The sequence below is a fragment of the Centruroides sculpturatus genome, unplaced genomic scaffold (genome assembly GCF_000671375.1).
Source record: "Centruroides sculpturatus isolate CEXI.00-Female unplaced genomic scaffold, Cexi_2.0 scaffold1884, whole genome shotgun sequence".
Taxonomy (NCBI): Eukaryota; Metazoa; Arthropoda; class Arachnida; order Scorpiones; family Buthidae; genus Centruroides; species Centruroides sculpturatus.
In genome coordinates this window covers 84,727-99,079 of record NW_019386777.1, presented here as the reverse complement: position 1 = coordinate 99,079, position 14,353 = coordinate 84,727, and the positions used below count along the sequence as shown (strand labels likewise).

General features: G+C 32.2%; 3 protein-coding genes across 3 annotated transcripts; 1 reads left to right on the top strand and 2 right to left on the bottom strand.

The window, feature by feature from the left end:
• Positions 1-2,370: 2,370 nt before the first annotated feature.
• Positions 2,371-3,245, top strand: LOC111615761. Its single transcript, XM_023357197.1, has 2 exons — positions 2,371-3,039; positions 3,176-3,245. Exons 1-2 carry the CDS (start codon positions 2,435-2,437, stop codon positions 3,243-3,245), a joined length of 675 nt encoding a protein of 224 aa, XP_023212965.1. The 5' UTR covers positions 2,371-2,434.
• A 2,506-nt stretch (positions 3,246-5,751) lies between these two features.
• On the bottom strand, positions 5,752-6,626 carry LOC111615760. Its single transcript, XM_023357196.1, has 2 exons — positions 5,958-6,626; positions 5,752-5,821 (listed from the first exon to the last, which is right to left on the bottom strand). Exons 1-2 carry the CDS (start codon positions 6,560-6,562, stop codon positions 5,752-5,754), a joined length of 675 nt encoding a protein of 224 aa, XP_023212964.1. The 5' UTR covers positions 6,563-6,626.
• Positions 6,627-11,229: 4,603 nt separating this feature from the next.
• LOC111615759 (disintegrin and metalloproteinase domain-containing protein 10-like) lies at positions 11,230-14,312 on the bottom strand. The gene is made up of 4 exons (XM_023357195.1): positions 14,003-14,312; positions 13,733-13,924; positions 11,759-12,326; positions 11,230-11,509 (listed from the first exon to the last, which is right to left on the bottom strand). Exons 1-4 carry the CDS (start codon positions 14,310-14,312, stop codon positions 11,245-11,247), a joined length of 1,335 nt encoding a protein of 444 aa, XP_023212963.1. The 3' UTR covers positions 11,230-11,244.
• Positions 14,313-14,353: the final 41 nt, after the last annotated feature.

Below are 14,353 nucleotides of genomic sequence, written 5' to 3'. Positions count from 1 at the left end.
CGATTTCCGCATTCTCCCTCACCCTTCATACACACATGCACAAGCAGTAGTCAAATACAATTCTAACAAACGCTCCATCATTTATACTGATGGCTTCAAATCAAAAAATGGTGTAGGAGCTGGTTTCTGTCACATCAAGGATAATAAAGTACTCCAATGTTCAACATTTAAGCTAGAAAATCACTGCACAATAACACAGGCAGAAATATTAGACATAAATCATGCACTAACAGTAAGATACATTCTAAAATATAAATATAATGACACACTCATATGTACAGACTCTAATGTATCAATTAAAATCATGAGCACACCTAAAGTTAGCAGTAAACTATACTATAATATTTACCTACTCTTCAAAGCAAGTTACACCAAACACAACACACAAATGTCTTGGATAAAAAGCCATTCAGGTTGTGGTGGCAATGAGCTTGCCGATTTACTTGCCACAACCGCTTATCTAAATGACACAATTAAATACAGTGACATACCTGTGGCATTCGCTCGTTTACATCTCCAGCATTGGTCGATCAGGACATGGCAAACTCGTTGGCCATGTCCTGATCGAAAAAAGGAATAAAAATATATAAATGAAGGGGAAGAAATAAAGGACAGATTACACACAAGTTTTTCCCGAATTTAGAAAGTAGACACAACTGCAAAATTATAACCCACGATTTTCGGCTAATACAAATACTTACAGAACTTGGCAAATTCAATAGTTATCTAACTAGATTCAAAATTATAAATCAACCGAACTGTAACTGTAAAGATAATGTACCCGACATTGTAGAACACATAATATAAGATTGTGCTCTTTTCGACCCTTGGCGGAAGCAACTCATTACGCACTTCACAAACAAATTGATTACCTGGCCCGTGGCACTAATCGAACTCACGCAGAACGAAGACGATCTTAAGATCTTCAAACGTTGTATCATAGAAAGCTTCAATAAATATGGACCAAACTAGATAAATACCCTTCTCCTGTCCTAAATGCACTTTGTATAATTTAATGCACTCTGTTCTCTAGATCTGCACCTACCGTGTTTCCCCGAAAATAAGACATCCGCAGAAAATAAGACCTAGCACAGGTTTTGCTGAATTGCGAAATATAAGACCTCCCCCTGAAAGTAAGACCTAGCGAAGTTTTTTTAGTCCTAACGGTCATGGACAGATGGTTGAAAGTGGCCGTTGGCTTTTTGAAAGTACAGCCACTGATTGGTCAGCAGACAATTACGCCACAAGGCATGATTTGCATAGGACTATGGCTTGGGAATCACAGATTTGCATAACGTTACGGCTGGTGATGGCTAATTGGTCGNAAAGAGTCGCAGGTTGCCGACCCCTGTCCTAGGCAGATCTCCCAAGTGTTCCGTTGCCATAACTTAATCAAACAAACAAAGTCCTATTAATAAACAAGATCCAAACAGAGAATATAGAAACAAAAATGTAAACACTGAATACTTTCAATAGCATAAAAGAATTTTTAAAATAAACTTTATTGAAATTTCAAACGATAGTCAATACTATAAGGCATATCATTAATGTTTATTGTAAATAGGATAATATTCACACAATATTTTTAACCGATACATATTTTATTTTTTTCATATGACTACATATGGGCAGAGAAGATACTGTATATGAATTTTCATTATAACATCACTACAATTTGATATATATGCGATCACATAATATATTGTATGAAATATATGTGAAATATATAAAATTTTGTTGAACATGATTTATAAAATACAATTTAGTTTATATAATCATAAGTATAAAATTATCTTACTGATACATCTTAAAAATAACGAAATTCTTTCTATTTCGTTTGATATCTCAGGATGGGGTAAAGATTGAGTAACGAAATGTAGCATGGTGGCTTGTATATGAGGGTTGATGCTGTTAAATATTGGTGGTTAAAAGTCGAGAGGCTGAAGAGATAAAGAGGTTGTCATATTTCACATCTTGATAGGGGTAAAATTTAATGAAGATTTTATTCGTTATTAACAATTACTTACATATATCACCCCTACCCTCAAAATTGAGCCTTTTGCCATTTTATAGTAATTAAAAATATAGAAAGTCTTTTATAACAAAATCTCATAACAGATAGCGTCACACAAAATTTTATTTTGCTTAAATTAATAATAATATAAAAGTTATTTTTTAAGTAAAAGCTCATAACAGTGGAAAAGTTATGCAACTCTCGTTGCTGGATTTTCTATAATCAGTATTTAAATTCCAGAAATAAAAAAATTACAGTAGCTAGATTTATATCATAAATCAGAAATTTCGGTAACCGATCAACAATCGATCGAATTTTTTTTTTTTAATTTTCAAATCTACATTCCAAATATTTTTTAAGTATTCGATTGCAAGCGTAGAAAATTCAAAATTTCATTCGGTTCGTAAAGAACTTTTCGTAATGCATCAATATTTAGTGATTCTACTTCTAAAATCATTTATTTGTGAAAATATTGCTGACGTAGGAACTATTGAATCAAGCAATTATCAGATAAGAAACGTAAAAAGTGTCGAATACAAACGGACATCTAAAGGTATGCAACTAGTGATACAAAGAAGAATCTACAAATTTCACGTGCAAAAAGACAAGTCAAATTTCCTGGAAACGACTAAATTATTTATCTATGGAGAAGAGAAAGTTGAAATATTGACTTTCTCTAACATACCCGGATCGTACTTATATGAAGGAAGTTTAGAGGGACGAAGCGCATCATTAATTTTAGGATATTATTTCGAAAATATGTTTATAGGAATCTTTAAGCATGGACATAAAACATTTTACATAGAGCCAAGAAACGAATATTCCTATGATAAGAATGATAGAAGCGGAGTTATGTATGACGTCAAAGATGTGGTACTAAAACCATTTTATCCAGATGGAAAAGTGATATGTGAGGCAATGGAAGCTGAAAGCTTCCTGAAAATAAAATCTTTCGAAGAAGATAAACATTTTGATTCCAAAATGCAACATTATAATGTTTTAACCGACAACAAATTACGAATAAGGTTAGTGGAATATACAATGTTTTTCGAATAATTCGTTAAATTTTAAATAAACAACTTTTAAACGAATTACATTTTATAACTGGACGAGATTTGAAATGTTACATTTCAAATCTCATCCAAACATTTGTTTTAACAGAAATATCACAGTTTATGAAAGGTTTCCTGCTCTTTTGGTAGCCATACTTAAGATCGAACACGCAATATAGAACGAATACAATTTAAAATTTAAAATTTACGTTTTACATAACTAATTTTGTTTCTTGTAAATTTAAAATAAAAAATTAAAATAAAATAAAACACAAAACATAACTACAACGGATAAAAATAAAGCTAAAATACACTATAAAAGACCGAAATGATAAAATCCAAAAAACATACCAAGAAATTAATTATTTAAATATATTTTAAATTATTCGGAGCAAGTGGCAAGGGTTTAATTCTTCCAACAACACCTTTAAATGGTATGTCTGAAAAATGCTCTAATTTAGACGAATTAAATATTTCAACAAATGAGAATTCATTCGTGTATGAACGTATCGAAGTACATCACACAATTTAAGTAGGCGAACTCTGTGTCGTCATCTGTCCTCTTGCTTTTTACTCGAGGTTCTCCCCCTCCCACTTTAATGCCCAATTTTGGTAAAGTTAACGGTTGCTCCAATTCAAGAATTTTTTCCCATTTTTCTGGATGAGTAGTTTTTCGGAAACTAACGGATGTGTCACTCACGGAGGAAACGCTATCCGTGGAAAATTTATGAAGTTCCTTGACTGCATTTATGAAATGGAATACTTCTCCCCTTTACTTTTTGACTAAAGAAAAAAATAATAAGATTGCAGTCGTCGAATTTACACTAGCTCGGGTTCCCACTTATCCAATAAAGGCCAAATATGCAATGGTACTGTACTGTACATTCTATTGCCAACGATTTTAATTTCGAACGTTTCATATTTAGAAGTGAGTAGTTAGAAGTCAGAATCGCTTCAGACTCGAAACTATTAAAAATAGTTCCAGGCCGAGGGTCGGGACAGTTCCAGTTCCGGAACTACCTATACTTTCTTCATTTTGTACTTTTATAAATACGGCTTTTAACTGAACAGCGAATTCTTTATCTGTATTTAGACATACAATTAATTGGCAACGTTACACGATTTTTAAGAAATAATGAAATGAATTTTGAGTATTTTAAATTTATAAATATATTTTAAAAAGTTACACTTTTATTCGAATTCTTAGTCATTTGTTTTTGTTAGTAAACTAATGGATGTGTACGGCATTGCTCGGCCAAAAAGTAAAAATGTTAATAGTGGATAAAATCAGGGAAGGAGCGGGGGTCTAGGTTTAACGGTAGTCTATATTCCCCTCGGAGTTTCAGAAAATAAGCAAGAAAGATATAGTAAAGATTGACCAAAAAGCTAAGAATAGAGAGAAACAAATATTCTATTATATACTGTATATATATATATATACAGTATATAATAGAATATTTGTTTCTCTCTATTCTTAGCTTTTTGGTCAATCTTTACTATATCTTTCTTGCTTATTTTCTGAAACTCCGAGGGGAATATAGACTACCGTTAAACCTAGACCCCCGCTCCTTCCCTGATTTTATCCACTATTAACATTTTTACTTTTTGGCCGAGCAATGCCGTACACATCCATTAGTTTACTAACAAAAACAAATGACTAAGAATTCGAATAAAAGTGTAACTTTTTAAAATATATTTATAAATTTAAAATACTCAAAATTCATTTCATTATTTCTTAAAAATCGTGTAACGTTGCCAATTAATTGTATGTCTAAATACAGATAAAGAATTCGCTGTTCAGTTAAAAGCCGTATTTATAAAAGTACAAAATGAAGAAAGTATAGGTAGTTCCGGAACTGGAACTGTCCCGACCCTCGGCCTGGAACTATTTTTAATAGTTTCGAGTCTGAAGCGATTCTGACTTCTAACTACTCACTTCTAAATATGAAACGTTCGAAATTAAAATCGTTGGCAATAGAATGTACAGTACAGTACCATTGCATATTTGGCCTTTATTGGATAAGTGGGAACCCGAGCTAGTGTAAATTCGACGACTGCAATCTTATTATTTTTTTCTTTAGTCAAAAAGTAAAGGGGAGAAGTATTCCATTTCATAAATGCAGTCAAGGAACTTCATAAATTTTCCACGGATAGCGTTTCCTCCGTGAGTGACACATCCGTTAGTTTCCGAAAAACTACTCATCCAGAAAAATGGGAAAAAATTCTTGAATTGGAGCAACCGTTAACTTTACCAAAATTGGGCATTAAAGTGGGAGGGGGAGAACCTCGAGTAAAAAGCAAGAGGACAGATGACGACACAGAGTTCGCCTACTTAAATTGTGTGATGTACTTCGATACGTTCATACACGAATGAATTCTCATTTGTTGAAATATTTAATTCGTCTAAATTAGAGCATTTTTCAGACATACCATTTAAAGGTGTTGTTGGAAGAATTAAACCCTTGCCACTTGCTCCGAATAATTTAAAATATATTTAAATAATTAATTTCTTGGTATGTTTTTTGGATTTTATCATTTCGGTCTTTTATAGTGTATTTTAGCTTTATTTTTATCCGTTGTAGTTATGTTTTGTGTTTTATTTTATTTTAATTTTTTATTTTAAATTTACAAGAAACAAAATTAGTTATGTAAAACGTAAATTTTAAATTTTAAATTGTATTCGTTCTATATTGCGTGTTCGATCTTAAGTATGGCTACCAAAAGAGCAGGAAACCTTTCATAAACTGTGATATTTCTGTTAAAACAAATGTTTGGATGAGATTTGAAATGTAACATTTCAAATCTCGTCCAGTTATAAAATGTAATTCGTTTAAAAGTTGTTTATTTAAAATTTAACGAATTATTCGAAAAACATTGTATATTCCACTAACCTTATTCGTAATTTGTTGTCGGTTAAAACATTATAATGTTGCATTTTGGAATCAAAATGTTTATCTTCTTCGAAAGATTTTATTTTCAGGAAGCTTTCAGCTTCCATTGCCTCACATATCACTTTTCCATCTGGATAAAATGGTTTTAGTACCACATCTTTGACGTCATACATAACTCCGCTTCTATCATTCTTATCATAGGAATATTCGTTTCTTGGCTCTATGTAAAATGTTTTATGTCCATGCTTAAAGATTCCTATAAACATATTTTCGAAATAATATCCTAAAATTAATGATGCGCTTCGTCCCTCTAAACTTCCTTCATATAAGTACGATCCGGGTATGTTAGAGAAAGTCAATATTTCAACTTTCTCTTCTCCATAGATAAATAATTTAGTCGTTTCCAGGAAATTTGACTTGTCTTTTTGCACGTGAAATTTGTAGATTCTTCTTTGTATCACTAGTTGCATACCTTTAGATGTCCGTTTGTATTCGACACTTTTTACGTTTCTTATCTGATAATTGCTTGATTCAATAGTTCCTACGTCAGCAATATTTTCACAAATAAATGATTTTAGAAGTAGAATCACTAAATATTGATGCATTACGAAAAGTTCTTTACGAACCGAATGAAATTTTGAATTTTCTACGCTTGCAATCGAATACTTAAAAAATATTTGGAATGTAGATTTGAAAATTAAAAAAAAAAAATTCGATCGATTGTTGATCGGTTACCGAAATTTCTGATTTATGATATAAATCTAGCTACTGTAATTTTTTTATTTCTGGAATTTAAATACTGATTATAGAAAATCCAGCAACGAGAGTTGCATAACTTTTCCACTGTTATGAGCTTTTACTTAAAAAATAACTTTTATATTATTATTAATTTAAGCAAAATAAAATTTTGTGTGACGCTATCTGTTATGAGATTTTGTTATAAAAGACTTTCTATATTTTTAATTACTATAAAATGGCAAAAGGCTCAATTTTGAGGGTAGGGGTGATATATGTAAGTAATTGTTAATAACGAATAAAATCTTCATTAAATTTTACCCCTATCAAGATGTGAAATATGACAACCTCTTTATCTCTTCAGCCTCTCGACTTTTAACCACCAATATTTAACAGCATCAACCCTCATATACAAGCCACCATGCTACATTTCGTTACTCAATCTTTACCCCATCCTGAGATATCAAACGAAATAGAAAGAATTTCGTTATTTTTAAGATGTATCAGTAAGATAATTTTATACTTATGATTATATAAACTAAATTGTATTTTATAAATCATGTTCAACAAAATTTTATATATTTCACATATATTTCATACAATATATTATGTGATCGCATATATATCAAATTGTAGTGATGTTATAATGAAAATTCATATACAGTATCTTCTCTGCCCATATGTAGTCATATGAAAAAAATAAAATATGTATCGGTTAAAAATATTGTGTGAATATTATCCTATTTACAATAAACATTAATGATATGCCTTATAGTATTGACTATCGTTTGAAATTTCAATAAAGTTTATTTTAAAAATTCTTTTATGCTATTGAAAGTATTCAGTGTTTACATTTTTGTTTCTATATTCTCTGTTTGGATCTTGTTTATTAATAGGACTTTGTTTGTTTGATTAAGTTATGGCAACGGAACACTTGGGCGATCTGCCTAGGGGATGCCTTCCGGGAGGTCTTTTTAAGAGTAACTGGCTTATTCAGACGTTAACTGTTATAAATTACAGTTTTATTAAATAAATTAAAAAATTAAAAACAGAAAAATGCAATTTTTAAGTGAATAAGGTCACATCTCAATGATATAAGGTTTATAAGCTATTACACAATTGTACTGTACATTTGATAGGATGTGATGTAAGAGCGTGCGCAATTATGTCACAACTTATATCAGAGGACCCCAAACTTTTGAAGAGAAAAGTCACATTACTAATTTTGACAACAGCAGAGGGCCGGAGCGATTTAATACCACTTACAAATATGTAAATTAAAAAAAATAATAATAATCTTAATTTAATAAAAATAATGATAATAAATAATTTATTAAAAAATTAAGAAAATACATTGCAAATATCATTTATTTTGGAATGTACAAGTAAGGAACATTTGTGTTTTTCTGTAATAAATGAACGCGACAAAAACGAAGCAGAATAATAACAAATGCATATAACACTAACAATAAACTGAAATTACAAAATGAAAACTTATTAGTTAAAAGCTGTGAGAATTAAGACTATAAACAGAACTAATACACAGTACATAACTGCTAAAAAAGAGACGTAAAAATGTACTTCGCAGAAAGTAAACATAAAACTATAATACTTCTTTTATCAAAATATACGTTGTGGCTCACCAGTGGCCAAGCGGTTCCGTTCCCTAAACACTGGGAATTCGCTAGAATTGGCTGGTCACTTGAAGTTTTCCGGGTTGTCTCTACATCTGTAACGCCTGAATAGGGGCCAGTTTCCCTTAAAAAGTCCACCCAGAAAGCAACCCCTCTAGGCAGATCACCTAAGTGTTATGTTGCCTATAACTTAATAAAAAAAATCAAAATATATTTGTCAGTTGTCAATGTGATCCATGAAGTTGTTTAGACTTGCCAATTTTTAATATAGGCTATTAGGTTTAATATTGGTCACTTCTAAACGGAGCAAATGTTGGTATGTCATATCAGCAATTAGGTAACCATCCAAGTTTTGAGTTTTTCCAGAAAATAGGACTTATGTTTCGATCCTATTATTTAGTCTCTCTGAATTCAGTTCAAATCGTTTAAATCAATGAGAAAATATATTTTAAATTGAAATTTGCTTAATTGTCTACAAGCAACGCGGGCAGTAGTTTTGAGGATCTCGGGCTTATATCACTGATATGCGACGTCGTTCAATTGAAAAAGTAAATTTTTCAGTTTGCAATTTCTTAATTATTTAATAAAGCTATAGCTTGTTACAGTTAAGTGAAAGTAAAATAACTTGGCTCTCCAAAGATTAAATCCTTAGTGCCTCACTGATAGATCGGACTGAAAAGAATTTTACTTCTAAAGAAATTCTAGGGAATCACTGAGAATCTGATACAGTTGACACGTACGATAATGGTAATACGTTTATTACTGAAAGCATTTTGCCTAAATAACAACCATAATGCAATGACCACTTTAAAGAACATAGAGTTAGCCTGATATATTCGAATTTCAAAGTTTACTTCATTCCTATCGGCCACAGAGCAAAACTTCATATTCGTGCGAAACATCCAAGGAATACCGAGCATGAAATGTTTACTCTTGGAAATGATGTCAGAATTCTATGAAAGCTTATAAAATTTTTCAAAATGGAAAGTAACCTATATACTTTCGAGAACAATCCTGAATGCATGTACAGTTTCATAAAAATCGGTTCAGCCGTTCTTAAACAAACGAACAGACTGACAGTAACCGACATGAATTCAATTTTATAGAAGAAAATTCTACGTGTTCCATTTGTTCAAAAAACAAAAGAATAAGAAGGTCCTCTAAGATTAGTTTAAACGGGATTAGTTTTATCCCCAGTCCACATAAGCTCTCGGCGGTCCTGTTCATTAAGTTTATTAACTGCGTGAATTTTTGTAACTACGGATGATATTTTTGTGGTTGGTACCTCACTGTAGTCACAAAAATCACCTTTCACTAAATACTGAAATATTTTGTGACTGGTGTTACCGGTAAATTTACGGTAATCACGACTGGTGAAAACCCACTCATCACTAATTCCTGTGTCCAGAGTGAACCGATACGAAGCCAGTGATCTAGTCTTGAGATTATTAAGTTATTCGTTGCACCCAGAATTGCATATGGAACGTGCGGTACACATATTGCAAGTATCGTTGCTACCTACTATATCCAATTAGATGAACGTGTCGTTGTTCTGGTTTCGGCTGTGCAGGAACATAAACTGGTGGACAATCATCGCAAAATTGTGAAGATGTCAGGGTGTCGTGCATGTCTAAAACCACCACTGTCAAATTGTATGGAAGTTTCCTGTAGTCGCGTTGCACTCCTGTTGGAAATATCGTCAAGCAGAAATTGGACACCGTTAAATTGTAAGCCTTGGACACACCCACCATATAGCCCAGATTTTTCGAAATGTGATTTTCACTCCTTTGTCTTATGAAACGTCTCTGAAAGGGCGACGGTTCCAATCAGCCGATGACGTAAAGAGGGTTGCATCGGACTTTTTTATGCAGCAGCCAACCAGCTACTGTCAGATGACCCCGTAAACTCGATTTGTCAATGGGATGATTATCTTAACGCCAATGGCAATTTCTTTCAAATTAAAAAAAAAAAAAAACTACCGGGTTCTTCAGTTCTGAAATGGAAACTTTTAAATTTTTCTTTATATAATTCGTAAAATTTGGTAAAACCAGATTGAAAAGTGAGGCTCAGCAAAAACATCTAAATAAAGAAAACTTGTGAAACTTGTGCCATAAGAATACTGGAACCGAATTGAACAATAAGACACAAAATATGAACAATGTGCACATTAAAACAATAATGTAATTATTTATAAATATTAAATTGTATTAGTGTAATTAAAAAACTATATTAAACATATATTTAATAGCACGTTCGCTTAGATTTTTTAGCAATTTGTGTTGCTATATACTATCGTTGAAAATCTAGGTCAAAAAATGCTGACCAGTAAGTCAAAAATGATCCATATATTTATACAAAATTTAAAAACTTTATAGTACTCATAATGGACACTAACCGTTTTAAATTTTATTCAAATTTGACCGTTGGTCGTGTAGATATTGAGTCAAATTTGGCACTTAAACAAGTGTGGCATAGATTTACTATAGATGACTTTATAATACAATTTATAATACATATAAATATAAGTATTATGTGAATTTAATAATATTTCTTTTTGTGTTCTATATTTCGTGCTGTTTTAGTGTTATTCACATGTTACTTTGTTCATGTGGACAGAATTAGTGTTTTAAACGCTATCGTTCAACTTGATTTATATCAAGTCCTCAAATCAACTCAAATTTCATCCACTACTAATTAAGACAGAAGGTTGAAACCTATGACACTTCGATGTAATGGTTTTAGAAGTGGCCGAACAAGTCTCCCAAAAGAGGATAAACATAACCAAATGTGGAATTTAATTACACCGTATGATACGTGTGTGTAAATGCACTATAATGGTTTGTGTCAATCGGGAACCCCTCTCATTTACATCCCAATATCAAAAACGATCAATTAAAGCGTTTTTAAAAATTATTTTCTTATGTATTAAAGTTATTTACATTTTTTTCGACATTCTTTCTTATATTCTTTATTTTCTTTTTTACTTTTCGTGTACGTTCTCGTTTTTTATTTTTTTTCTTTAAACGCTGTTTTTCAACTAATAGCAGTATACTAGGTTTCCTGTGTTTTTGACTTTGAAAACAATTTATAGCACCAACAATAAGTAATATAAAGGGTAAAGGTGTCAGATAATTCCACGTATTATACATCTTCCATAGTTTTTTACGTACGCAAGATCCATTTCTGAAATAAAATACATGAACAATAAATATTAATTAAATTTTGAATAAACTTAAATTAGTAGTACATTAAACCAAATCTAAATAGTAAGTAACAAGAACTTTTCAAATTTTATGAAACAGACAGCTTCTTGTTTAAATATTTGTAAATATCCGGTCATTCTAATAACATTACGTATTTACAAACACGCTATTTTTAAATAATAAAGACTATAACTTATTACTGAATAAGATAATCTTTTCAACAATATACCTTGTGCATACTCCATATTTATTATCGCAGGAAGTTCCGGGCATTTTCACGTAGAATTCGTCTTCGGATGGAAAAAACTGCAAGTCTTTAGCAGTTTGGCACCTACTCGTTTCATTCCTACAGCAAATGTGACATTCGAAACGACTGCTCTTACATTGGCAAAGTTTCATATTGTGATCGCGACAGACGTTGCTGTTGCATAGTCCTTTATTACACGTTCCAGAATTTTGTCTGCAAGGCGTACCATCCGGTTGTTTCACTGCAGAACAAAATGCAGAAACTCCATCGCAAATTGTGGTAACGTTAAAGCATTCCATATTACTGAAACACCTCCGTTTTCTGTCAGATTCAATAATATTACAATTATCGTCGCAGCATTGTCCTTTACTAGGAGAACAAGTCATTCCCTCTCTCACTGTACACCGCGATGATTGTACACTAAGTGTACAACATTTTTCAACAGCTGTACAGTTTTCTGCCGAAGAATCGCAGTCGCACGATTCTCCTTCTTCTACAACTCCATTTCCACAAGTCGATAATTCTCTTCTCATTAGACAATTCTTTATTCCTAATTAGAAAAATAAAAGCATGAATTTCTGTCATCAAAATAAATTTGTAATTGATTAGATAAAGAGATAATTAGAAGATTGCGTCGAATAACGTAGCAAGCCCCGAAATAGCCAAATTGAAATTTTTATAATAGATTGTGCACTATGAAACGATGCAGCGAATAGTATATTTAACCTACTATTTAAAAAATCCGACTGCTTATTCTGAAAAATTTTCCCAACTTATCAACTGCGTGAAAAAGCGTTGCATGCGGATGAGCAGGCGTTTACTCTTACCTCGTCGGAGCTGTGTATGCAAAATTTATGAAAGAGAAGGCGTTATAAACCTTTAAATTAAATCAAAAATTCGAAAATGCAGAGTCAGAAAATGAATATTTGTGTTTCAGTGGATAAATTAAACCAGCTGTAAATCTTTCGAGTGGGATGAGTGCAAAAACGATGCGAGTTTAGCCGTATGGGGCACGCAAAGACGAATGACGTAATGAACCACAGTATTTAAAAAAATATTCTAAAGCCAAAGCATCTGAAAACGACCTCGACAATATGGGTTTACATTACGTCTGATGACCCCTACAGTCATCGGACGTCAAGCTCCATTGATAAATTTCTAGCCATAAGATGCGCTTTCCTTACTGCCGTCGACAAAAAATAGTGCACATAATGCAGTTCTGAATCGCTTTAATGCCTCCAGAACATTCATCTGCTACGTGCTTAGAGTAGGCTGCTCCCAATGAAAATTGCCAAAAAGATCAGCTGTCCATGTGCAAGTTCCTGAGTTCAGAAAATTCAAACTTTTGCACATCCTAAAGTCAGATGAAGAAAGTATTCCAAATAAAGCACAACTTTTCACTTGACAATCTGTACTTTCATTAAAGGTATTTTCATACTTTGCTAGCGAGATCTATTATGTCACAAGCAACCTTTATCCATTTTTCTTTCCTATATTCTTCTTTATTCTTTTTCCCACTTCTCTTGTACGGTCGTTAAATTTTCTTAAATAAATAAATAAATGCCGCTTATGAAATGATGTGTCATGAATATTAGAAAAGAACATTGATTACGAGAGAAATGTGTACTTTAAAGACAGAATCTTGCTTTGAAACCAAAATATATAATACTTTTAAAGTGTTGCCTGCATCTTTGGTCCATTACATCGAGTGTTTTATCATCGTATTCTAAACTATTTCACGGTGAAAACGACCCAACTTTTCCAAATATCATTCCTACACCTTTAACTGAAATTAGTCATTGTTTCAACTGCTCCGTGAAATTTTGGAATTTGCCGGTTTTTCGCGTTTGCCGGTTCTGAAAATGCTACTTTAGCGCTTGCAACGTTATTTGACGAGAACATTCAATTGTTTAATTTCTCAAATAATAATAATTTAGAATGAATTTCAAAATTTACTTGAAGTTCTAAAGAAATTCTTTATCGTATTTTTGCAACAAGTAGAAAACTGCCAATTATTTTGAAACACACCATAAGATATATTCGGGTGCATGATATAATTGCCTTGTTTCGGATCGATATCTCCGGGACTACAAAATCGATTATTTTCGGGATCGTGGTGACAACCGAATGCGTGTCCCAATTGATGAACTAAATTTAACGGTATTCTAAATCTCGGAATAATTTCATTATTTTCTAAATTGCTAATAAAACCGACGTTATCCATACTTTCCGATGCTTTGGAATCAGAACAGATTCCTCCAATCTTGTTGACTTTGGAAACTGCGCATTGCGAGTAATTCCAGAAATCTCTGTGACTGAAGCAGATTAACATACAATACGGATGACGATACTTGGATAAGTTCTGTAGAAATATTTTGTAGTCATTAGTCTCTGTGCCGAAGAGTAGTTCGGAATCATTTTTACTTTCGAGTATAGTAATTTTGTCAACAGTGAATGCAACGTCATTTCTCAAACCGTCTCCATCGAAATCTGTATTTCGGAATATGGAATCGGCTATCTTAATAAATAAAAGCATTTGGGCGATGATTTTACCACGCTTGAACTGTCGTAAAATTA